General features: G+C 41.4%; 1 protein-coding gene across 4 annotated transcripts in view; it reads right to left on the reverse strand.

Moving 5' to 3' along the window:
* Nucleotides 1-26,375, reverse strand: part of RSU1 (Ras suppressor protein 1) — a 107,200-nt gene that overhangs the window by 11,249 nt on the left and 69,576 nt on the right. Inside the window, exon 9 of one of the 4 annotated variants that reach the window (XR_008464775.1) lies at nt 19,809-19,865. The exons of 2 other annotated variants lie outside the window; for them this stretch is intronic. Coding sequence is in view for 1 of the 2 variants with exons in the window: in XM_054190947.1 (XP_054046922.1) it covers nt 11,964 (1 nt within the window). In the remaining variant the exon portion in view is untranslated. Of the gene's footprint in view, nt 1-11,945; nt 11,965-19,808; nt 19,866-26,375 lie in introns of those variants that run through there. One more of the 4 variants, XM_054190947.1, reaches the window with a different exon arrangement.

A 26,375-nucleotide genomic window follows, 5' to 3' on the forward strand; every position in this document is an offset into this window, starting at 1 on the left:
GGACTGAGTCCTGGATACTGGAGAGGCCAAGGGTCTGGGACCAGCTCCCAGGGAGGCTGAGGGGCTGTAGGCTGGTAAGACTAGGTCTGGGGGCCTGATACTTGAAACAGTAAGATTTGGGAGTCAGGTACTAGAGGGATCCCTGACATAGGTAGGGTTTTCCCTGAGCATAGAACCCTAGAAATGCAGTCTGGCTGTTGTTTGTCCTCTCTGTGGCTATCTGTCCTCCCGTCACACTAACCTGTTCATGGCTGGCCACATGTATATACATGTTCAGAATTTGTGGTTAGCTTTGCTATTGGCAGAACAAGGGAACAGGGATATGGAGCAGCTGCTCACTGCCATCGGTGGAGGAATCCCCTGGCTCCTCCAGCCCACTGTATTTAGCTGCTCAAAAGCACTAACAGGAAAAAGGTGAAGAAGTGAGGAAACTCGCTTCACCTTTTTGACACAAAGGATCACATCTGAAGTGCTACATATCACAGACAATCACATCCAATTTTACCCGGTCACCCGAGTCAGCTTTGTTTGGCTCATGTTGGATATACTTTCCAGAAAGGCTGGTCCAAGGGAACCTTCCTGGATTGAATTTTTGAACATGCATAACATGTCAACGCAAATATCAAATTTTGCCATCTTCCTCATGGAATCTCTTTCCAGTTCCCAAATTCAACTACACCCTGGGCAACACTGGCACAAACATGCCAATGATGTCAATCTTCCAGACTGACAAGTTGTGCTCAGACAGGTCCACATACATGCAAAGGAGCAAGGAGATTCAAAGCCAATTTCAAAATCATTGTCACCATTCATGTTAAAATGCTGGAATTTTGAAAGTCAGAGATGGAAGCAAAAAATATCAATAAAGTGGTTTTCCAGTTAAATACATCTACTGCAGAGGACCAAGGATGGTCACACAGGTACCATGTAATAAAATGACACAGACTATTCACCCCATTTTCCAGCCAGTTTTGAACAAAGCACCACACCATTAATATTTGGCAACCAATTACTGGGTTTTAAGCAGTTCTTTGGCGTTTTTCCATGGCTTTTACTGTGCCAACAAAGCTGTTCCAGAATCTTTTCAGGAGGGACCTACGTTATGTGGCAGCCAATAATCTTTATGGTAGCGCTGCAATGAAAATGTCGCTTACTGTAATGAGCAGCGATCATAAGTTAAGCCCCCAGCTACCTTTCTATTATTTTTCATTACAGTCTTTCTGGGTTTGTTATGCTTCAAGAGTACTCAGGGAATTACACCAAACTAGGCTCACTAGTCAGCTCTTCATTACTCAGACCACACTGAAACTGAGCAATCAGCAAACTGAACCAGCTCCTGAGGTAACACAAGACACCAACATTTGTTGGAATATTTTATTTTCTTGTTTGAATATTTCTTTTTTAGCTTGTCCTCTTTCTTAAAGCTCTGTTCTGTAAAACAAACTTGCCTACAGTTGGAGGCAGTTCTGAAATAACAGGAAAATCACGTAATATTTTTTCATGCCATTAACACCTTGAATGAAGGGCTGGGCTTCCTTTCCTCTACCAGAAACAAACTGTGATATACCCATGTTTTCCTGAAAGCAGTGGTTTTCCTAGATTTACGTTCCATAGTGCTGGATGAGCTGGGTGAGACAAGAAGTCTCACTTGCCGTGTGAATCCTTGCCCCTGCTCCATTGCAGATTTTTACATTGGCTTCCTTCTCTCTTGCAAAGCAAACATTGACCACCCCTTTCGAAACCAGCAGTCACACCGACATCAGTAAGTTCTGGTGTCATCCAATCCGCACAACTTCCCAAGTTGCTTTCCATGCCTTTCAAGGCCACAGTGTGAAGAACATAGAGCCTTTTGAAAAGCTTTCTTTTCCCCTGATGTCTGTCAAGATGAAACGTCAGCGTGGTGTCAGCTTGATTTTGTTTTCAACAAAATCAATACAAGTTTTGCTTCTGGTTTCGGTGGGTGCAAGGTTTGGCCTTTAATGTCATGCAATCTATTCCTGACAGCTGAAAATCCACTAGTGCACACCGTGCAGCACAGGCTATCCCATGAGACAGCCTCCTCACAGTCTTCTTGGAAGCCACCTACATTTCCTATTTTAGCTCTCTCCTGAACAGAGTGACTTGGGAAGTGTAAAGACCACTTGATTACTTAAGAATTACAACAGAGGTTTCATAATATTTTGCATTGTAATTACTGTTAACAACAGAGGCATATCTTGGAAACTGTGCAAAAACAAATATGGCTTTACGATGTCAATCAAACAGCGTGTTCTTTTTTGTTTAAATCATCTGCACACAGCCATTATTATCCATGGAAGCAAACAGGCAAACGGCACTTGCAGCACAGCTCACAAGCCACAAACTCCACAGCAACACATGACCAACATCTAGGTTGGCTCTGAACACTGGAGTGAAAATTATGTCTTCTCATCAAGTGCTAGTAATAGCTAGGGCCAGTGAGTCACTCTGTAAACTTCTTAATGCACGCATTAACCAAAATAGTTTCTCTTACAGGGAAGGTGGGATTATGCATACCGATATGATCTGTTCTTGCTGAACATCTTTTTGCTGTAGGTAGGCAGCACTCATCCGAAATCGCTGGTGCTTACGTACGCTCATGAGTTAGAAGAACAAATATGGAACTTTTACTTAAAAGGACAAGAATTAGTTCACTTGATCATCAGACATTTGCAAGAGGCACCCACAGGAGCCTTCAAGAGTGATGCAAAATAAACCAGTGGTTGCACCTACTTCTGGGCAGGAGGAAAAGGAACATGGAGTTGAACCCACTTGCACTGAATCACTAAGTGCCACGGTAGCAACAAAGGCAGAAAGAGTGCAGCAAGGGGGAGACAACCCCCAAGCTGCAGACCTGGGAGGATAAACTGCGAGACATCTACTCTGCGTCTTCTTCGAAACATGTTGTAAAACACATTGCAGGGAGGGCAAACATGGTCCTTGGACTACTGTCCTTACTTTCCGGTTCCTCAAAACACAGGCTACTAACATGTTTGCCAAATCCCAGCCTATGCACACAAGGCTGCAAACGGGCACTTGTGAAGCCGTCCTAGTATTCCCCCAGTATTGCCCCCCCTAGTATCCCGGCGTGGAGCGGATTTATGAGAAATGCCAATGCAGGAGTGGGAAAAGCAAAGTGGCAAAAGATTTGTCAACAGCTCTCTGTCACCGAGAAAGCACTTCATTAGCCTGTCAATCGCACAGTGTCTAGGAGATACATTTATTGACAACTCACTGCCAATTGATCCAACATCTATATAAAAAGCTCTTCTTATGCAATGAGCTTGCTGACTCACATGATCATGAGATCTATAGAGAGCTAATAGCCGTACTAAGCCCCAAATTGCGCTAATTTCTAAACAAAATGAAACCAGAAGTGGTAAAAACCCACCAACATCTCATCAGCTAGGCCGTATTCACTGTTTACAGCAAAACATTTTAAAATGAGATTAATTTTTGATACACTACATAGGTGGGGTATGAACTCATGGTGAATAGAAGTCTTTATACAAAACACCATTTTTCACTTCTGTGGCCATTAGTATTTACGGGATTACTTTTGAAATACAGGGAGTCTGCATTTTCTGCTCCCTTTTAGCATGGAAGTACCCAGTGATGTTCAATTCTATACACCAACCAGCTGCTCTGTGTGGTTGGGTCCCTCGGCCTCTCATCGGGTTAGGATAACGCTGCGAATGGCTAATTGATCCTGCAGTGGCTTTAACAACTGGCAGTCACTTCACAGAGCCAGCAGCGATCCTGCAATGCACATGCTCCTAACTCTTGCTTGCTTTGCTGTGTACTACCTGTTTTATCACTTCATGATAAGGCAGCGTCAAAGACAGCAGGAGTAACCTATTCTGGCATCTCCATCTGGCACTATTTATCAGACTTGTGCTGCTCTGGTGGATTAGTTTCAGATCCCTGTTGGCAGATCAAAGGCAGCAATAATAACCACAAATCAATCCCTCTTTAAGGCCTAAAACATCTTCTCCCTCACATAGGATGCCTCATTTCTTCACCACCCCAGAGCCCTTATAAATACCAACTTTGCCTAGACACAACAGTTGTATGCAAATACTCAGGCCCTGGAGAATTTGGCGCTGTGTTTTTGGCTGCTTTCTCCTATTTACTGACAAACAAACTGAGCAGCATCACTAGAGAGGGGCTCATGTAGGTTAAACACTTGAGTTCCCAAAAGTCAGAAAGGTGTTTGGTGCCAAAGCGAGGACATACAGAGAAGATGGCTTGCTTCCCTCAGTCTTACCTCAGGTAATGTATTTTCCAGCACCCATTGGTGAGACAGTGCTGTATTTTCGCAGAAGCACCCAGCTACCATCAGATCACTGCTCAGTGCCCTAAGCCAACCAACACACGTTTTCAGTGAACGTGTTCAGATACAGAATAGATGTAGCCCCAGATGAACAACTGCACTGTGGGCAGGTTGTTTTCTCATGGTGTTTCCAGACAGCTTACCCACTCGATTAGCACATGCTCTAGAAAACAGGACTCAGAAGAAAGGGGATTCTTGAGATTCAAGATCCACATGGCTGCTCCAATATAGGGGGAACATCTGGTCCCTTTTGCAACAACTGTGCTTCCATTCTTGAGATTGTGCTTGAATTCTTGATGCTCACCTGTTAGGCCTTAGCTAAAGGCAGTGGTAGTTAAGATACGACTCGAGGGCTAGGTATCAGCTCTCTGCCTGGCTATGCTTTACTGTCAAAATGAGATTTTTACTGCAAGAGATGTAGCTTTTGTTGCTCCCTCTCCGTAACGCCTTACGGTGACACAGCTGTATTTACCATGGCAGTTCCCTAGGACTCAACTCACCCAGAGATGTTGTGGCAAGAAAAAAATCTGTACTTGGGTTTTACAGGAGAACAGCTATTATGCTGTAAAAAGTATACCTGCATAGGCAGTGAAGACATCAACTCTTCTTCTTATCTTTCTTTAAGTCTTTCAGTCTTTCAGTAACTTGCAGTTCGAACTGTCTCCGAAGAGACTGCAACATCAGCTAGAATAGCAACAAATCAGCATCCCTACATTCTTCTTAAAATGAAACCCAGAGATAAAGAGTGAAAATGACAGCTGCTTAAGTATCTTCTGAAATTCTTAAGAAAAAAATGTATCAATTAAAGGCAAACAGCCATAAATCCTCTGGTGCCAATATTGCATACTAGTAAATCTGGAAAGGCCAGAAAGACCTAATATTTCTTGGTTACCACATAAGGGGCCAACAAATATTTTGTCCTAAAATTCTTTTGAATACAACTGTAAAGTACTTTGATCCTGATTTTTTCAGTGTTCAATTAAGATACAGTTCCATTTGACTGTTTATCACTGACAATTTTTTTACTATACACATAAAACTAGAACATTATCTCAACATATGGAAAATGTGGATAGTACATATTGCTCATAGCTGCACATAATTTTAAGAAGAACTGTAACTGCACTATTTCTAGATAATTTTTAAACTATGACAAAGATGCATGCTATTGAAGAAAAATGGCAAGCCTATAAAAAGCTATGTGTGTTTGAGTCAATCAAGTATAAAGAGTATCATTTTTTTCTTATAGTATGATTCTTTCATATGCTAGTGTCAGTAGGAAGTCAGAAAGATTAATCAAAGATCAAGAAAAAAGACCATCCTCTTCCTCCCCTCTCCTGCTACTGAGCTTAGAAAAATATCCTAAAAAGAAAAAAAAAATTACACTGGCAGCTTCTACGACAGTTTAATAAACCTTGGGGAAGGCCTTAGTGTTGAATTTACCTTCCCGGTAGTACCTAAAGCACTGCTACTAAAGCAATACAATAAAGTTTATGAACTTGTCTTTACTGCTGCGTAATTTATCTTCGAGAAATGATGCTATGGTGAACAACTGCTCTCTATGAATCTCTTTGGGGCATCAGTGGACTGCAGTTTTTATCACAGCAAGTAAACTGGATCAAGATTGAACTCCAAACCGAAATATATATCGCATTTTTTATTAACGAAAAATACTTAATTCAAAAGTTAATCCCTGCTATACTCAACTGTTTTCTTATCCACTACGTCAACTTTCCAACTAAAGTGTTTTTGAGACACTTTACACTGAAAACCAAAAGAAAAAAAACCCAGAAATCACTCATATTTCTTTCTATTCAAGAAACTTCCACTTTTCTTTTTTATTAGTTCCCTGCCTAACAAAACCCAAATACATCCCTTCACAAAAACAAACTAACACGCAAAACCACCCCCCAAGCCCCAACAAAACCACACAGCAAATTAAAAATAAACTTAACCAAAACTCAGCAGCCAAAGCCAAAGATACACTGCTCTAGAAAATGTTTATTTTCAGGGTGTGGGCCTTCCGTCAGGTCAGCAAGTTAACATGACCACGCAGCTGCTTGGTCATCAGATTTAATGTGATGGAGGCATGGGAAACCCCAGCCAGAGGAAAAAGGTAAGAGAAAGAAAATAAATCAATCTGTTTTTATCATTAAAAAACCCCATACAAATTAGACCGTATAAATCAGAAGGTGTAACTACACAGAGGGACATGCATACATGTTGTAGAGAAAACCTCGTCACTCAAAGCCCACAAGCCCATGCAAAGCTGACACAATAAAGAGTGGTGAGGAACCAGCACAGTGGAAGGGAGACCCACAGACCAGGGGTCAGCCAGGATCTCCTGCCAAGGAGGTGTTAGATCAGTCCGTACAACAGCTGTGTAAGAAAACTGGCAGATATTCAGTGTAGCCTGGAAAAAACACCTGTGCTGAGGGACCGATGACCTATGAATTCTGTAGGGTACTTTCCCTCCCTGGATGTTATGATCGTTGGCCAAGTGGCTTTTCTCTGTCTATTACAAGATAACTTCAGGATGCTTGATTCCAGCATTTCAGGGAATGATCTAGGCAACAGGCTATGTCATACTGATTTTGGTGAAAACAAAAAAATGAAAGGGGGAAAGTACATACACACACAGCGTTTGTGACCTCTCGCAGTTAGCAGATTGCAGCTGTTTCAGCCATCCAAATCTGTGGGTAATGGCCTATAGATCAAAGCGCCAGTCAATGGCTACCATCTTTGCCAGCGTTAATGATTCCCCCCCTTTCCTCCATAACCTTGCAGCACTTGCTCCCAGTACAGTTTAGAAATGCTGACACCCAGAACAAATTGCCTCAGGGAGAGAAAGAAAGCACACTAAGGAAAATATGGAAGACAGGAAGGAAGAGCTATGAGGACAAAAGGGGGGTGAAGAGACACACAAAGCTTTGTCTACAGAAAAGCAGCAAGGGAAAAAGGGGACAACACCAGCGTATTGCAAGAAACACAGAGGCAACTCTCACTTTGGTCAAGAAAGGAAGCATGGAGTGAATGAAGGAATAGATGAGGGTTCAGATCATGTGAATTCAGGGAGCCCTTACGGTATGGAACAGAAGAACATGGAGGGTCCTTGGCCGATGCAAGGAGCATATCCCTTAAATGCTGTGCAAGTTCTCCTTAGTCTACGTTTTCGCTACCATTACTTCAAGACCAAGCACATGTAGCATGAGCACAGACTGCAGCAGACCCTTCCCCGTTTAAACATACATGGTGCTTGTCACTTCTTCACATCCATCTTTCGGTCACATTATCTCCTTTAATGAAAAAATAAATGTTGCAAAAGGGAAGTATTAACATAGCCAATGCCAAGGACATTAATTTTAAAAACGCTATTTACTTTGTATCAGAGCAGTCATATATCTTGATCTTGAGCAGTTCTTAGCCTTGTCCAGATTCCGATTCCATGCTATGGAGACAAACTCTGCCCTGACTCCCCTTCCTGCCCATGATTCATTAGCTTGACATGTTTAGTACTGCACTCGCTTGATGGGCTTCATGTGTTTAGTAAAAGACAATAATTCTTATTAAAGCAAAAATGAGTTCTTTAGTGAAAATCCTAGACAGTGACTTACTGTGAAGTATAGACACAATACAGCTCAAACTATCTGCTTGAAGAGAGAAGTCACCTGGCTCCAAATACAACAGTTGGCCTTGTGCTGTGTGAAAAATCTGCAGCTCCACAGAGAAAGCGGGTGAGTCCCCAGCCCCGAGGGATCTGCACTAGGTCCAGTGAGCTGCCTACAAGTATCACTCAGCATCTGGCTTTGAAGATCCATGTTATGTACTAACTACACAGAAGCAAGACCCTCAGGAATAAACTCACGCAGGTAACTCACCCTCCTAATCTGTTCCCCTGACACAAACCAGCCACAGGTGTCAACTCTGCTTTTCCCCAAATCAAGAGAAAAAACTATGGAGAGCACAAACTGTGGCCAAAGCACGAGGAAGATGTCAGCCCATGGCTACTCTTTGTAGTTTATTTGATTTGCCAAGAGAGCCAGGCAGCCAGGGCGGGACAGTGTGTGGAGCCTCTGGGACGTGAGGGTGGTCCTCTCAGGGCACAGAGGATCTGGGAATTCTCTCCATAGCAGTCACTGTTAGAATTAAACCCAATATTTTCAGGACCAGGAAAGGAAGCAGAAGCAATCGCCCTGTCAGGAAATGTGCCAATGGATAACTTGGGAATAACCTGCATATGTGAACACAAGGTGGGTTTATTTCCAGACTGGCGGCAGTGCCTCCCCATCTGTCCGAGACACGACTTCAGTCGCTCGCCAGCAGCCACCAGGCGACCTCGGTGCTCTCATGCACTCATACCCCATTGCCACCCCTCCTCTGCCCAGCGCGGCGCTCTGGCAGACGTCACATGCTAAGTTAGCATTACTGAAGCTCCAGCTGATATTCTCTTCAAACTCCCCTGTTCCCCCCTTTCTCAGTCACTATGGCAACGCCCATCATCCTGCAAACAGCACCGGCCGACTCGGGCTCGCTCTGCACTCATTCATCTCAGCTGTTTCAAGAACTGCCTCTTTTCTAATGTGCAACGTTTCTAAAAACCGAGTTTTTTACTCCCTGCTGATGTCCCCACACCTTTGACACAGTTCCATTGCCCTGTGTTGCAAACCTGTGGCTGCCCCCAGTGCGGTCCCCCTCCGGACCAGGTAAAAGAGCCAAAATCAAACACAAAATCAAACCGAAACACAGAGCAGGTTGTGCGAGTATCTCTAAACAGACTGGACGCAGACCGAGGACCTTCCCTTAAAAATCCTGGTTCTTGTGAGCAGCTTTCCCTTTTAAAAGCTGTCCCTGCTAAGTAAAGGCATTGAAGATCAGCTGTAGATGGCCAAAATAAAAACAGTGTGGCAAGGACAAAATAGCAAGGCTTTCCTTTGATTGAGATTTTTTCCAGGATACATCTTCCTTGCTATTTTGTTTAATTGGGCTCTGACTATATGTTATTATTCCTCAGAACACACCCATTCTGTATTTATGTTAATCCCAGCCTGGGAGAAACAACAAGATTTCATTTAACTCAATTCAATTCCTACTGATTTTTTACTATATTCTTGAAATATTATTTCATTGCTGGTAACTTTAGATCAGATATTCTCACAGCCTTTCTGAATACTTTTCTATTTATTTGGAAATTATTTTCAGTAAGGAGGGGAATACGCTTGTGGTGTATTTTTTAATTCTGCCAGAACAATGAAGAACAGGTCAGGGGTTCCAGATAAAATAATCAGCGCATAAAATAGAAACAGTTTGAAGGAAGAAAGATGCTTTTTTCAAAGAGTCTTTCTAATTTTTGCAAGAATTAGTTTAATAGCACTGCCGTTTATGTGTATGGGGATAAAAACTACACATGCTACAATGGGAGATCCCTAACTTCTCTCAATACATGGCAGAAAACAGCATTTTCTTTCAGAAGGAAAAAGTCATTTTCGTTGAGGCAGTATATAATTTTCCACACACAAATGTGTTCATCCAAACCCAACCTACATGTCTCTGTACCTTATGCTCAAATCTTCTCTCCCTGCATTCAATACATTAAGTGCTGCCTGACTCCCACCTCCTGAATTCAGCAAAAAATCATTTTTTCCTTCAAAAAAACACACCCTTTGAAATAGAATGTGTTCTTATTGTTATAGCCTACAAGTTAAGAGTCTGAAAACAGCCATTAGTTAACAACCTACCCATTATTCTGTAAAGCGTCAACATCGCGTGAACCACTGCTGCAAGGAAATTGCCTGAAGTAAAGGGCAGGGCACACTCCTTGATCCACTCTCTTCTGGAGAATAAAAACATACTGGGGGTTCACCTCTCAAAAAGCCTTGTTCTTTTATCCTCTCGTGCCAGCTAACCTTTGCTAGCTGGCAAATGAAACGGTGGGCCACAGCACGGCCAAGGGTTTAGCATCCCTGCAGACACCCATGCATCCAGGTTGGTGTCTAGATCCTGGAAGCTCTGTACCACTTCTGGAGCCACCCCACCACCCTATGGACAGGGAGATGCTTGAGATGACGCCCCATGATACTTGCACCCTGAAGGCTGTGCACCCCTTATATGCTTGAGCTATCGAGTCAAAATGTTTGCTAGTTACTGTATTAAAGGAGGGGATGTACTGAAACTTGCACTTTTCTAGAAGCACAAGGAAAAGAGATGATCCAAAATTGCTCAGAATCATTTCAAAGCCTGTTAGTTCAAGCTACAGCTCCAAAATAATACAATTCAAATAATTCAAAGTAGTCACAGAATTTGGCAATACAGTGGTATTAAAGGAAGTGCAGTCTACCCAAAGTAAACATGGTGAACCAAAATCACACAAAGGAACACGAAGTCCTAAGAGTAGGACAAGCAAGAAAATACAAGTTGGTTGTGCCTTTGACATTTGTCCATTGTCCCTCTCTCCCACCCTCTGACTGGTAATGGGAGAAAAAGCCAGCCAATATCCTTTCATATCCTATCCTTTGATTATTTGGTGTCCTTGATTTCTGCTTTTACTAAATTCTCCATTTTTCTGCTATTGCTGCACTTCCTCCTATCTCTTCCCTTTGCCTAATCAGCTGATTCTTCTCATTTATCTTCCCTGTCGAGAATCTTGGCTCTTCCCATTTCTCTTCCCTTTCCAGCTCATCAGCCTTCTCCTTCTTACTGGTCTTCCTCCTCTACCACTTGTATGCTTTCTTCATTCCTTTCCTTGTTTATCATCATTTTTTTTTATATATAGGATACTCATCGTTCCATCTGTACTCCCTTTTTGCCTCTCAGGTGGTTGGATCTGAATAGGAGTGATTCTGTTTTGAGACATTTAAGTAGGAAAACGAATGACTCTTCTTAGTATTTTCCTCAGCAGATGGACACACACTACACAGAGGGGATCCGCTATAATGTGTTTTAAGATATTTCCCTGGATCCTGTATCATTGTTCAAAAAAACATTTTAAAAGTATTTTAAAAGGATTTCATATGAAACATTTCACATAAATCTTTATGGGAATTGCAATAAGTTCCTTTTTCTTTTTTTCCTTAAAAAAGTAGGCATGAAATAAAAGTTATTACTGACATCTGTCATATTTTAAATTCCTTTATAAAATTTAGTAGTGGCAGCAGCAGATGTAGCATAAAACACTGTGAAACGATCTCTTTAATAGAGCATCCTTTATGGAAAGCAGCTTCATCATTGACAGTCATTTAGTAACACAGGAGGCAGCTTCCCAGAAGATATTTGCTGCTGTTATATTAGAGGTAATTAAACTATAAGGTGATTTATTTCTTTGCAGTCATGTAATTGAACTTTCTAAAGCCATTAATGATACCTTATGAAAGTATCAGCAGATACGGAACATGATTATCCCCAGCAAAATTGCATTTACAACACATAGAGCCACAAAAATTCTACAAAATGCCATTTATTGGCAAAACATTAATATATTAAGCCACAAAGGACAGGGCACTGAGGGTAGAAACGCTGTCATCAAACGTATGTCTCTCCTTCACCCTTCCCCCAGCTGTCCTTTTGCTATGATTGACAGCTATTTTCTCATAGTAGGCATTATCTCCAGGCAAGAAAATCTGTGTACACAAAAAATAGTTTTACTTTAGTCCTATTGCAGCACTATCGATTACTAAAGGAAGCTGTAGGCAACAAAATATTTATATATACAAAAAAATTATGCATATTTAAGAGTGGAAAAAACCCCCTATGTATAGAAATTCAAAGGAGTATCAATGTCTCGCATATTTTCCCCACCATATTAACTAATCCAGCAAAAACGATCCTTGATATGTCATTTGCTGATTGATGAGCGCAGAGAGCTGAGACCTGAGCACGGAATTTTATTGCTGAAGACATTTTCATCTGCAGCCAAATCACCAGGGAAACACTTTGTCAAACAACTTCATTCTGCAGGGAGACTTTGTGACAATATTGGCAACTTAAGAATTTGTTCTGTTTTTTCCAATAGCATCTACCTGTCCATGTTGAGAAATATTTACAGTAGCACTGCAATTCACACAGATGACCAGCTTAAGATCCAGAAACAAGTGGTTCACATTTCATTGCAACAATATGTAAAAAATACATGCCTGCAAGCTCTATTTTTTTTAATATCTATCTCTTTATCTATCTATATATGATCCAATATATTTTTGACAGTTAAATACCAAACCCCTGTATTCTCATAATAACTGATCTTATATCGAGCATCTGCAGGGCTACAAATTGTTACTTGTTTTCAAGAGCTCAAATACCTCTTTTACCCTTTTCTGTTGTTTTTTATATATATTTTTTTCAACTGGGGGAACTGAATCTAACAAAATGCTGCTAACTTTTACACCATCAGGTTAAGCAAAATGTTAGGCTTCCAGTAGGACACCACAGGTTAATATATCCACACTCTCATCCTCTTGCTGCTCCTGAAATTGCTAAGGAATCTGAGTCCTGCTGATTGTCTTGAAGCTTCTAATTATTTTCTGTGTTGAACGAAATTCCCAGGTTTCACAATTTTTAACTGCAGTGGCAGCAAAAGTGACCTACTATGAAATTCTCTCAGCCAAGTAACTGTTATTCGGTGTTCTCAATGGCTCAGATACGCTGTCCACAATGGGCTAAACCTGGTAAATCCACAAACAGGTGGCCCCAATCAGGATTTATGTATAAAACTGTACATACAATTCCTTTTTCCATAGACGAGCATAAGAAAACAAACAAATGGCCAAACAAGATGGTTAAGACTACCTGGCATGTGATGGAGTGGGAGAAACGAAGAGCGTTACTATTTCTCTGCAGGGGTACAGGGTTAGAGTTTCTCCTTGGGCTTTTAGGGTTAAATCCTCTAAGCCTCATTGATAATTCTGCATCTGAAAATGGGGGGTTAAGCTGAATAATCATAATTTTTCCCAGAGAAGTTTCCCTAGGTACTGCGATGCCATTTTACCCGGGCAATCTGCCAATGGCATTGTTCCACTGGCTCGTTTAAAGGATGGGGATCGAGTGTTTAATACTAGCTGCCAGTCAGCTTGCAAATAAAAAGGCTTTCATCCAGCACTGAGCATCCATTTCCACCATTCCTATCGCCACAGGATCCACTCAAACCCCCGCTGCTGCCCATCTTCTTGATCCTGCCCTTCAGAAACACACACAGAATTATGCTTTTTAGACAAACCACCACGCCACGCGTATACTAAGCAAAAATAACATGCTGAAATATGCTCTGAGCAGGTTACCACCAACTTCATTACCTTTTTTTTCAGATCCAAACACATTTTAATAGTTAGCTCTTTTGAAACATATTTGTGTCACCTACTTTTATCTGAAACCCTCAGATCAAGTCCCACGTCAGACAAATCATCCCCTTTGTTTCCAGATAAATTCTGGCAGGGATGAAGGCTCAATGATTTGCTGCGAGATTTTAAAATTGCAAATCTTCATACCTGCTGTTTCATTTGCTTTTTTTTTTCATAAAAGCTGAATCAAAAAACCTCAACACATTCTTTCCTACACCATGAACAGCTTAGTAAAAACAAGTGGGTGGGTCTTTTATTGGCTAAATTACGTTGTGAGTAGAGCCACGTGCCTAACGCTCTCGTCTGAGACCATCTACACATCTTTCTAAATGACAGCTGTGCTCTTCCTTACAAGGGACAAGTCCCCAGCACTAAGCTGCTTTTGCAATGGGTGGTGAGGGGGGAGCCCAGCGCCCTGTTCACTTGTCCTTGGTGTGAAAGGTAGAAATGGTTCCTCTGGGAATCAGCCTGACACTGCTGGTCTTTTCCTAGCAGGTCATTTATAAAAAATTTTTTTTTCCCTGGATCTCTGCTTTGTGATCTTTAGCTTGTTGTTCTCCAGCTGGTTACTACAGCTTCAAAGTTCAGATGGCACATCAATAAATATAACCCAGACAGCAATGCAGTAGTTCTTGCACTCCAGAGGACAGAGTGCACGAGGACAGGTTCACAGGACACCTTGTCCAGATAGGAAGCACTTTTCCCTTTCTAACAGAAAATATGAATACGGCTTGTTACAGGCACTGCTGCGTTAACGTGACAGGTTTACAACGCCTGGGCTTGCTCAGCAGTAATGATCTTTCAGCATCCCTGTCAGATCAATGCGTGCCTTTCCTCGGGACCCACTTACTGGAACACTGGTCAGGAGGGAATGTAACTATGCAAAACAGCTTCCAAACCAGACGGCTCCACCAGGAACTGCGGGAGTGACAGACTCGGGGATGTTTGCAAAGTTCTTTAATTCAGCATGCTGGAAGGACGCATCCCTGCCCCTTCACAGACCACACTGCAGCACAGTTTTTCCTTGCGTTACCTACAGTCGTGGAGGATTTTGACCGAATGATCTAGATTTGTTGCAAGTCCTTTCCCGTCACTGGGTGGTAATTTTTGGCAAATGTCTCACCCCATCTGGTCTTTGCCACCGGCAAACAGCAGACAGTGGGAGGCAGTTAAGGTATCGTCCTGAACATACTTTGACAAACTGCAAATGGAAAGAAATCATGCGACATCTCATTACCATAAAAACATGCTGTTTTTTACTCTTTCCTAAATATAAGTGTAGCTACACGTAGCTTGATCACAAAGACCTGTTAAAAAACAGAAACAAAACAAAACACCCAAGAAATGACAGCTCAGCTATTGCTGTTGGGTAATGAGTCGTCTTTTACAGAGCCCGTACAGTAACTTCTTCATGTGAGACAAAAACATGTTTGAGTGGAGGGGGCAGATGAGAAGGCTTTTGATCTTTCTTTTTCATTTTTGTAAACACTTCACTGTTACAATCTAACCTGGTGAAATTAAATTTCAAGAACAATATATATGGTCTTCTATATTTAAGCCATTAAGTTTTAATTCTCTTGCTCTCCTCAAGAGTAACAGCTGTGAAGAGCATTGCTATTAGTCCAAAGGGAGTTCAGAAGGTTCTTCATAGTTCATTCACAGCTACCTTAACCACAGATGCGGGCCATATAAATAAGAAACCATTTCATATTTTGAAAGTATTATTTTTTGGACAGTGGAAACTTTATCTCACAAGTTGTTTCTCAAGGAGCTTAATTTTCACACCTCAGAATTAGTAATGTGAAAACACCTTCTTTCCACGTGTCAAACACAAGGCACTAACACTGCCTGTGTCTGAGTCCCAGAGGTGGCTTCACCGAAGTGACACCACCTCTTTCAAGCCTGCCTTTTCTAAGAGGAAAGACATGAATACCTTACCAAATCATGCTAACATTGCTCCACCTCAGGAGGCTGAACCTCAGCTTCTCAAAGACATGTCAGAAGACTGCTGCGATGGACTTACTAGCTAATAACAAGCTTCAGGGCACAAATTTCACCTGAAAGGCATCAGTTTAGTCATAAAATAAGGCAGCTTCACAATAATTCAACAGGAACGTACGTTGCCATTCAGTGCACACAATCTCTTAATAATAATTTACCCTCCTGATCCGTTTTAAAAGAAAGCAAAAGCCAGAGCGCTGGATGGCAAGAGCAGCCAACGTCAGCAGGAAATGAACAAAGCCAGTGCCATCTCCTCGTCGGGGTCCCATCGCCAGGGGCAGTTACACAGTTAAGGTGATAACTGAGGAACCGTAAACGCTGCATTTTCAATCCTGCTTCAAAACTATTATTTAATCCCTAATATATTGCTGTCTCCATCTGAATACCCGAAATAGTATGAAATTAGGGCTCAGTACTTATTCATGAGATCAAATTTAAGCAATTCTTCTTTTCAGGATTACAGGCTTGATTCTCCTCTCATTTGCTCATGCACAGAAAAGGAGTAATTCTGCTGAGGTCAATGTCAGAGCAAGAAAGGGACAAGTACTGAAAGGGAAGAAGCAATTCCCAGCCAAGGTAGCACAGACCACAGCAAGCAGTGAAGCAGCAGAGCAATGAGTTTCAGCAGCAGAAGACTGCTGAGCCTTATGCTGTTGTATCTTTACTGTTATTCTTACTCATTAAAGCCAGCTCGAATACATTCTGGTATGCTGAAGATCAGACTTTTCTCTGAAGAACAGACAAAAGCAGTATTTGAAGTGTGCTTTTTTTTACATGCCATGGGGCTCATCCTTGCTAGGTGTAAGCTGGAACAGCACTATGGAGCTCTGACCTCTTACGTCAGTGGACAGACAGTGCATTTACAGTATATAAGTTTTGACGTTTTACCCTTTTCTTACATTCCAGGGTAAAAGGTGTAGCCTTTGACATCAACTGTCAAAAGACTATACTCAAGAATTGATGGATGGACTGGCTATGGCGATAAACAAGTCCACAGATGATTCGGAAATGTTACCCACAGAATCAAGTCACACTGGTAACACATAGAGTGTGCAAAGCCAGATTAGATTAAAATCCACTGAAATGCCTGCAAGGAGGTTTAAATTTAATTAACAGGATACAAGATTCAGATGTACAGACATGAACAAAAATAGACAAAATGGAATGAAAGCCTGAAGCTCCCTCCTTTCCACCACAGAAAAGAACTAGGGAAAAAAAAAAAAGTCACGGATATTTTACAGGTATGAGTATTAATAGCAGGGTTTTTTTTCTGTTCTGACAGTGACAACTTTTATGACAGACAAGAATACTCTTTATCTCCATAAGGTACTGCGTTAAAATGCCTCTTAGGAAGGCTCAAACACGGATGAGTACCACAGAGTTCGGGGTGAACCCCTATCAAAATCTTGACAACGAACACCGCAGCCTCCCCACCTACTGGCAACCAGCCAGCCAGATGACGGAACCGCTACGTTTGCATGAAATCTCATCCAGAAGTACAAAGCCAGGATGATAGTACAAAGAAACCTGTCAAGGCAGACAGACAATATATTTCAGACTCGGAAGAGGGATGCAGCAGACAAGTCCCGCCGAGCAGCACAGCAAACAGCAGCCGCCGAACGGCCGGGACCAACCACCGCCAGGGATCAGGGGGTGAAAACACCACGCAGGTAACAACTCTTCCCTGTACCTGCCCTCACTCTTCTCTGAGAACGACTAATTTTTAACTTGATGGCATCTGAAGAAATCCCATCAGAACAGAAGAAACTTGTTTTGCAAAGTTTGAAACCCATTCCAGCTTTAGGGAAAGGAAAGCATAAGGAGGCCTGGATAATATAGTAAAAAAGGAACCGAGAGCTCAGTTTTAGCAGTCTCTTGTTCAGGAAGAATTAGCAACTTTGTCCTGTAAGACACTATGGTCAAATGAGTTCCGACCTCAGGGGATATGGCTGGCCTTGAGTATTAGATCTATCACTAATACATGGTGATGCAGCTAGGCAACTTTTTTTAATTAGCCACATATCCCCAGAATAGAAGAACTCACTTACCAACTGTAAGCTGGAAAAAAGTGGGATACAGAAAGCCACACTGGGCCAGAGGATTCGTCACTGGAAAGATCCCTTTGAGACTGGATCTACGTAGTACGAAGAAGTATATGCTGGAGCACCAACACATCTATTAAATTTAAGAGGCCTGTGAGCACTGAAGAATGTGAGGAGAGGTTCTCCTTCACACTGCATCTGGTTACTGAACTGCTGGGCTTTAAAACATCTCTCTTCCGCCTGCTGGGCCAGCCCACTCCCCAAAACACCCCAGCAGCTCCACGGAAGCACGTTTCCCTTCCTCTGGGCACCCATAACATTCCCTTGGAATTGTCTCAGGGAATTTATCTGCGATGCTTTTCATCCCTTCTTAGGTTCTCACCTCCTCTAATTTGGCAAGTCTACGGCATGACGTGAAGGGACTTCAAAGGTTAAAAATGCAGCTTCTAAATTATCCGGATCATGCCTTTGCTGCTTGAAAATAAGCATCTTTTCTTGCTTGAGAATTACTTTTCTCTTTTGCTTGGCTGCTACCAGCATGTAATAACCATCAGGAACACCTGTCGGGGAAACCAGCAACTGCCCCTCAAAAACGCAGTGAAATTACCGCTCTTCTGCAAAGGGCATTTTCTAAAAGCTGGCTATTTAGGCCGCTTCCAGCCAGCATGAACACTCGTCTCCAGCGGGAAACACAAGAATTTTTCTATATCAGGATCTCATCTGTTTCTCTGAAATTCCCCAATCAGTACTTAAGAATGAGGTAATTTTTTAATCAAAAGCCTATTCTGTGAGCTGTCTGCCCGCAGGTCCATCTCATTCATCTCTCTGGACATGGGTTTCAGTTTTCTCCTCCAAAGAGGTTAACAGATTGGTGTAATTGGATGCCCCCCAAGAAACGTGCTTCAAGCTTCTGAAACAGAACCCAGCCCGTGCTCTCAGCCATGAAAGATTTCCCCCTTATTAAATATTGCTAACAGTGTGTTTTAAGTACCTCAGGGGAAAGTATGATCTAAAGAGTTAATTCACTTGTATCTGGCTATGAGGAGGCCTTCCCTGGCATTCAGGTTAAAACTGTCCATATCCCACTTGTAATAAGCTAAAAAAAAAATTACTCTGACTAGTGTATTCAGCTTTTAAACACCTGCAGACTGTTATGATGCTGTAATTAACTTCTTCCCCTTACAGCATTACCAGCAACTTCTACTGCCACAGAAGCACAGCTCCTCACGTGTCTTTTGCTTTATTTGCAAGCCCATCTCCTCAATTATTTTCTAAAATATTTGAAAAAAATTTTCGAAAAAAATTTTCTAAAACTTTATGAAAACGCAGGAATAAGAAACAATGTCTTTACTGACCTCTACCCTTGTGAAATCTGATGAAAAGTTTTTCATCATTAAGAAGCACACCCGATTCTGCATTCTTTCTGTGTTTTGTTTCGGGGTTTTTTTTAGGAAGATTGTAACAAGGTTACAAGGTATCTTACTGTAATTAAAACAGGCAGAAACCAAAACAGCTTTCAACTAATCATTCATAGTCAGTTAAAATGGACGTGTCTGAATGACATGCAAACCTGTGTGAAGCGTCATCTTTTCAAAAGCATATTTCTGTGAGTGAAAACCTCATCGAGTGTCACATACTCCATCACAATTAAGACTTCCTGAAGCTTCAATCTGAGTATGCCTTATGCCTTTTAATTCTCAAAAGAGTTGAAATATCCATGTAGAATTGGTGAATATTTATTGAGAGGTAGCATAACACTAAATAACTAAACAAGGGCTGTGACAGCTGTGAAAAAGAAACTACGTGAAAACTACCGAGTCAGATTAGACTTTTCAGTATTACAAGCTAAACTGAAGCCTTCCCCGTTTTAACAAAACTGAATATATAAACTCTGCACTGACAAAAACTCAATTGTTATCTGTTGATAGCATTCACAGATAAAAACGGTCCCTGGGATGGCCCAGCACCACACAACAGCAACCTACGGTACACAGAATATGGGGAGTAAATCCCAGAGTACCCAACGTGCTGAATCAAAGATGATACATCTGGACAATACCAGTTAAATCCATAAATATGGTGACTCACCGGAAGGATAATAAGATATGATCTCTTATTGAATCAGGATGTGCAATGATGGATACCCTAAAGAATGATGGATACGCTTCAGTTAGAGGGAGAACTTCTGCTAGACATAGGGATATCAGAGGCAGATCTGAAAAAAATATTTACAGCCTTCAGATGAAACACAAATATTATATCAAAAGCATTTGCTATATCACTTAACCCAGGCAAAGATATAAAACCACTTTTAACGTGTCATCTTTTAAAGGCAGTCCTTCCAGAAAAATCCAGTTATCCAAAATATGTTTCTTCCATTTCCTGATGCTAGAATTTTGAAGCAATGCATTAACCAGGATTGTTTCTAAGAGGTTTTTCTTTTCCCTTTTTGTTTTTAGGGTTGGGACTGAGTAGGGAGGTAAAAAGGACAACAGACCCATTCATTACATTACACACACATACATATTCTTTTACATACAGACTGTCAAGAAAGTAAAAAAAAGATCACCATCACCCAGGTGTGAATTAAAAAATGTAATTATATTGAGAGTTCCTGTTTAAAAGGCACCAGAATTACCTGTCACAGCACAGCACTGTTCTACGGGTCTGAGGGACAACTTTGAAAGGCATTTGTCACTGAACCGATTCTCCAGATCTACTGAACCAATTGACACAGGAAAATCATTTAAACTGGCAGCACCTACAATACAATTGGACTGAAAGGAAGAAATATTTGCTCAAAGTTTGAAGTGTGTACGACACAGGGACCGAAGACGGCAAAAAAAGCTTTCTGAAAAATATTAGAGCAATCAGCTAGGGCTGTTATATCAAGCACAGGGGAGAGCCCTCTGGGAGCAGATGCACCAGTGAAGCATTTGTCCCACACTGAGCCCTGCTCCCAGTGACATTTCTGTGCGCTGTTATTTACGCGCCCAGAAATTCTTGCAGTGCGCCAAACTAAGGGTGCTTACTCGGGAGGAAAGGCTTAATGACAAATGTTATTTCTTGAAGAACACATCTTCCTTAAAAGCGCTGTTTTTAAATCTAACTCCAGATCTAATATATTTACTGGAAAGCCTGCTTGAAAACCTGTGATTTCCCAAAGCCTTGCTTTATGATTGCTCCTCTTCTCAGACAACGTTTTTCAGTGGGTTCTAAAATAGACCAGTGGCTTCCAGCATAAAAACTAAACATATCTCCCAAAGCATCAAGAAATATAACTGATAGATAAAAACGCTTTATCTGACTTTTAAAAATACTGTTGTTGTAGTTACAAATGCAGGAGACGTAAATAATAACTAGGACCACTAGATGTTGTTAAAAGAAAACTATTTCATGTCCTTACATGGTTGCTTTGAAGCTTCTATAACTGCCAAAATGGAAGTGGGAGATTTTATGGGTAGAAGAAAAATATTTCTTAAGTTCTAGGTGTTTCAAAACTTGCCTAAAACCCCATATGCATGCTGAACATATGCGAAAACGAGATGGACAAAGGGCCCCTGCGTTATCTAAGGTGCAGACCACAGTTCCAGCAACTATGTGATTTGATGAACAAGTCACCACCGGTACGCTGGGCTCTGGAGCTACAGCTCGTGAGCTGCTCCTGCTGGAGCTGCCCACACGTGTCCTCCAGCAATGCAGTAAATGGCAGGTGGCTTTCACTGGATGGGTAAAGCACTTTTCCCTCAGGACAGGAGGGTGGGTTTCGGCACGTCTCAGGGAGCAGCTGGTACGCTGGAAGGTGGCATGACCATGCATCTTACCCTTGCTCCGAGCCTCAGCACTGAAGAAAGGGCAGGGAAGCACACTTGTAGCAGCTGAGGTCTTAAAAATAGCTTCCAGCCAAAAAGCTGAACTGGCCCTGAATTAATCGTAGCTTCTCAGGCAATGCAGCAGTTACAGAGCGACGCTATGTAGGCCACGGGTCAGCAACCTCGCACAAGTGGCACGTCAGACTGCACGTATCCATCCCAAACCAGCAGACACCAAACAGGTACCAGAAGATGCTGCATCTCAGAGGAAAACAGGGCTCTCCTTTCATTAGCAGTTTCTATTCTCTGCAGAGGAACCAGCTCTTCTGAGATGACTTGGTGGGGAGCAAATGCCAGTGATGCTGCTTCTCTGGGACACCTCTCAGCACACTACAACAATTAGCTCCTCTTTGCTAAATGCCACTTGAAGTACGTGGGCCTCTTTACAATATACTCATACACGGACTGTGTCAAACCGACAGCTGACATAACATGAAGAAAAACCCACACAAAGGGGTATTCTCAGCCCCAACTCTCGATGCATCTCCTCTTTGGTATGCGTTACTCCCTCCTCCTGTCACCCACAGGTGACTTCTGCACAACCTTCTTCTAAATCACATCTTCTCTATATCACTAAATAGTAACAGTTTTTCTGCCCACAGAGCTTTAGGTGGATCTATCTCCAATAACCTGAATATTACACATTTATCCAGAACATGAGTAGTCTGGCTGTGTGCAAGGAATCTCCAGGACACTGAACTGCAGCTCCTTCCCGAAGGCAAAAATTGTGCCTGGGGAGTAATGGTGTAGCCAGAGGCAGTGCTTGGGTCAGCTGATGACACGTGTTATGGACCATTATTCCTACATACAAAGCAGACTTCTGTGTAAGTACAGAGGCTGTTTACCAACTGATCTGCAGATAGATATTGCAACATCCCACCACTATCCAAATCAACATGCCTGTTCCTGTCTGGTCGATGCACCCCAGTTTCTTTTCCATGGGAGTATGGGTGAAGGGGATATGAAGAGGAGTGGCCTTGCCTTGAGACAGCAGCAGAACGGGGCTGGGACACATGGCTGGACAGGGAACTTGGAGGCTGAGGTACAACTTCCAGCACTTTCTCTGGGACATGTTCACGCTGCTGCCATGGGAATTAAGCAGCAGAGGAGATTCTTCACAAGCTAAGAGTTCTGCTAGCTGTACACTAAGCATTCAACCTTAACATACATATTTCTTAATGACCCTAGAAACAAGAGGAACAGGATGTCACACGAAAAATTTCTTTGTACGTGTTCTTTTGTCATATCCTTTTAGCAGCATTGCATGCTGTGGACTGTAGGACTGTAGGACTTTTTTGACCCAGCACAACCATTCATTCCTGTGGCAGATCCTCCTCTCTTCCAGCAATCAGTTTTAGAGAATTCCTAAACTGGGGTCACACCCTGCGTACCTTATTTAACAGGACTTTCTTCCACCAGTTTGTCAAACTGCTTCTGCAGCAAGTTTACAGTATCCATCTCTACAACTGAATGACATGTGATAAAAACCAAACCACCTCCCTCCTCCCTTCTGTTTGTTTTACATCTCTCCCAGATTATTTGTCATAATTCTTGGATTGTGGGAAATACTGAGTAAAGTTCCTTATTCATCTGTATCATGCCATTTATCATTTTACAGCTCTCTAACACATCCTGCGTGATCATTTCCTTTCCAGGACAGACAGTTCAAGTCTATTTCTGCACATTTGTATTTCTTCTCTCATACTTCTCGACTGAACACATAGTTTTCCAATATTAGTTATCTTAATTTATTTAAATGCCTTCCCTTCCTAACTAGGTAAATCCACCGAAAGCCTATAAGCTCAGAATCTGCAACCCTTCAACTTTTTCTGCTATAAATCTGATCAAAAATTGTAAATTTTGTTTCAACGCTCAATGGACTAATTTTTCACTGTTCTTTTCTATACGATTCCAGGCTGAAGAGATTTTATTATAGTTTTACAGATGTGCACTACACAAATAATTTCTAGATACAGGTATGCATAATCTTAACCTAAGAAATATTCTGGAAGTTATGGAATGATAGAAATTGTTTAATGGGCTTCATTTGGCACTATGATTTCTAAGACAAAAACTTTATTTTCATCATGACTGTTAACCTAAAATACAATTTCTGCCCAACGAAATCCAACAGAAAAAAGAGAGAATTAAGTATTTTTTTTTCTTTTTCTAAATTAAACAAATCCTTATGTGTCATGATCTCCCTGCTGGGCCCTTTTAGCTCGTGCTGTCCTTTCACTCAGGAACAGACTCAAACCTTTGCTGTGAAATAAACAAACAAAAACTATTTCCCAGAGGAATAATTTTATCCCTCTCTAGGTAAGGCTCCCCCGCGCCTTTACATACCCATACTACTCCTGAAAGACACTGACAGCAGACTGAAGGCTCTGTCACACAAAAAATTACATCTGCAGAGGACAGGAATTCAATCTTGTAACACTTGTTTCTGACAGGATAAAATTTTTGTGGACCCCCTCCTAAAATGGAAAGTTTTTTTCTATTTCTAATTGGTTTCATCTTTTGGCAAAACGAGCCTTACAATTTCAAAGGAGGATTGTGACCGAGATGGTTTATCAGAGAGGAAAATGATAGCTACTGGCTTTCTGACTGCCAGCAAAAAGGAACACAATTTAAACATGAGCCATCCCAACTGAAGAGAGAGACTACAGGAGACAGGTATTTGCCAGAATATCTGCTAAGACTAAAACCATAACTCTACCTTGTTAGAAGTTTTACAAATAAAATGAGAGAAAAGTGAGTCTGAAAGGGAAACTGCATTAGGTGGAAACCAGTGTTTTAGGCTGGATATAACACACTTTGATGGCAGAATTGAACTAGTCCCATTGCAAGCGAAACACTTCAGTTAAGGAGAAGCAGAAATCCCGCCAGGGCTGTCCCAAAATATTCCTGTTCTGTAATGAGAGATATAAACCGCAATATAAAACATTTGTACTTCTGAGTTTGTACTATTACTCTGAACATGTTTCACTAATAAATAAAAACACTAAAGAAAAGTTGATAAATACTTTTTTTTTTTTTTTACTTAAGGAAGGAGAAGTACTACTGAGGAACGAAGAAATCCAGAAATAAAAAAAAACCCAATCAACCAAGATAATTACCCAAAGAACATCTCCCTCAGCAACACTGAAAAATATGAACAAAATAGGCACAGTTTTCCTATAGACAGCATATGTAAACTTTTTATTTATTATATATACTCATATCACCAAGCACATTTCCAGGTTAAATAAAATAATGCTATTTGAAACAGTTTACATTTGAAATGTCTTTTTTTTCTTTAGAACACCCTGACATGACAGTCAAGTTTTACCAGGTGATAAAACATCTGTTATTGAGCAGAACTACTCTTCAGAGCATTTCTACAACTTTGTGTCCAGCAATGAACCCAACATTGAAGTCTGACAAACAATAGCTATTTGGCCATCTCTTACTGTTTAAGGGGTTTAATAGTATTTTGTGTAGACAACTACATTACATACACATACTTTGTCATTTATTTTGGCAGTGATGCATACAGTTTACTGTTAGCCACAGCAAATGTGTATTTTTTTTTTAAAGGAGAACTACAATTGCTTATTCTTGAAGTCTGTATTTTACACCTTTTTGAGCATAAGCAGATAAATTTTTAGTGTCACTGTTGCTGAGATTTCCTGCTATTTTTATTTTCTACTGACAGAATATTCAAAGCTGACAAATGTTGTAGAACAGACATAGTTATTAAAAGCTTCAATTTACAGCCAATAGTGACAGTTTGCTTTTGCTGCTCATAAACCAAAAATCTAAGAGGTGTAAATAGAGGGAAGGTGGCATCAAAACACTTAAATAGTTCTACAAGTAAGTGTGATACAGAGTAACACACTTGCTTTCATTGTGTGCATCCAACATCATCAGGCTTATGGATCTTGAAACAGTCCTTTTAAATTCGTCTTATACAAAAAAACCCCAGGGACCATAGGCCTAAGTGAACAAAAACCTCCAAAAGATAAAGTGTACAGTATATTTAAGCACACCTCTTTGAACTGCTGGGCTTTGCTGTGAAGTAACATTGCTACTCTTTACTGAGGTGGTGCTTATGTTTGATGGAGTGGTGTCTCTCACCTCTCCAGCTTCGCTCCCTGAAATGGTTATTTCTCCTTCCTCACTCCCCTCTCCTCCTCCACCATAAAATTTGGGTAGCAATTACTATTGAAGCTTTTCAACACTCACCAAGTTTATATTTATCTTTCAACAACCATATCAAATACTTTATTTCAGCATACAGGTCTCTGAATCAGATCAATTTTAAGCCCTTTTGTGCAACAGTAGTTGTCCAAGATGATGAGGATCCCTGGGAGCATGGCACACTCCCTGCTTAGAGATGGCTAGTCGGATACATAAAACAATCCTGGTAGTAAATACTGAATTGCTGGCTGTATATCCTGTAAATTAATAATATTATAAGGTAGAGTATGAAGGATAAGGAAAGAAAGCATACCTGCCACTTCGTGGTTAAGACTGGCAGAACTCATCTATGTCGAGGAGAGCTGTAATGCTTTGTATTTTGGATGTTCTGGCATTACTGCACTTGCCAGCGCACATGCTCGGCCCGACCTCGCACCTGCACGAAGACTGAGGCAGCCGGAATGTGTCGGAGCTCATCTCACAAAGGACCTACAGCGGGCCTGTGGATGGGCAGCATCCCCTGCGTGACAGAGCTTAAGGGGTTTGATCTCCCCACTAGCACAGAGCACTGCCACGAGAAAAGGTGATTTACTAGAGTGGC

This window comes from Rissa tridactyla, chromosome 2 (assembly GCF_028500815.1).
Source record: "Rissa tridactyla isolate bRisTri1 chromosome 2, bRisTri1.patW.cur.20221130, whole genome shotgun sequence".
Lineage (NCBI taxonomy): Eukaryota > Metazoa > Chordata > Aves > Charadriiformes > Laridae > Rissa > Rissa tridactyla.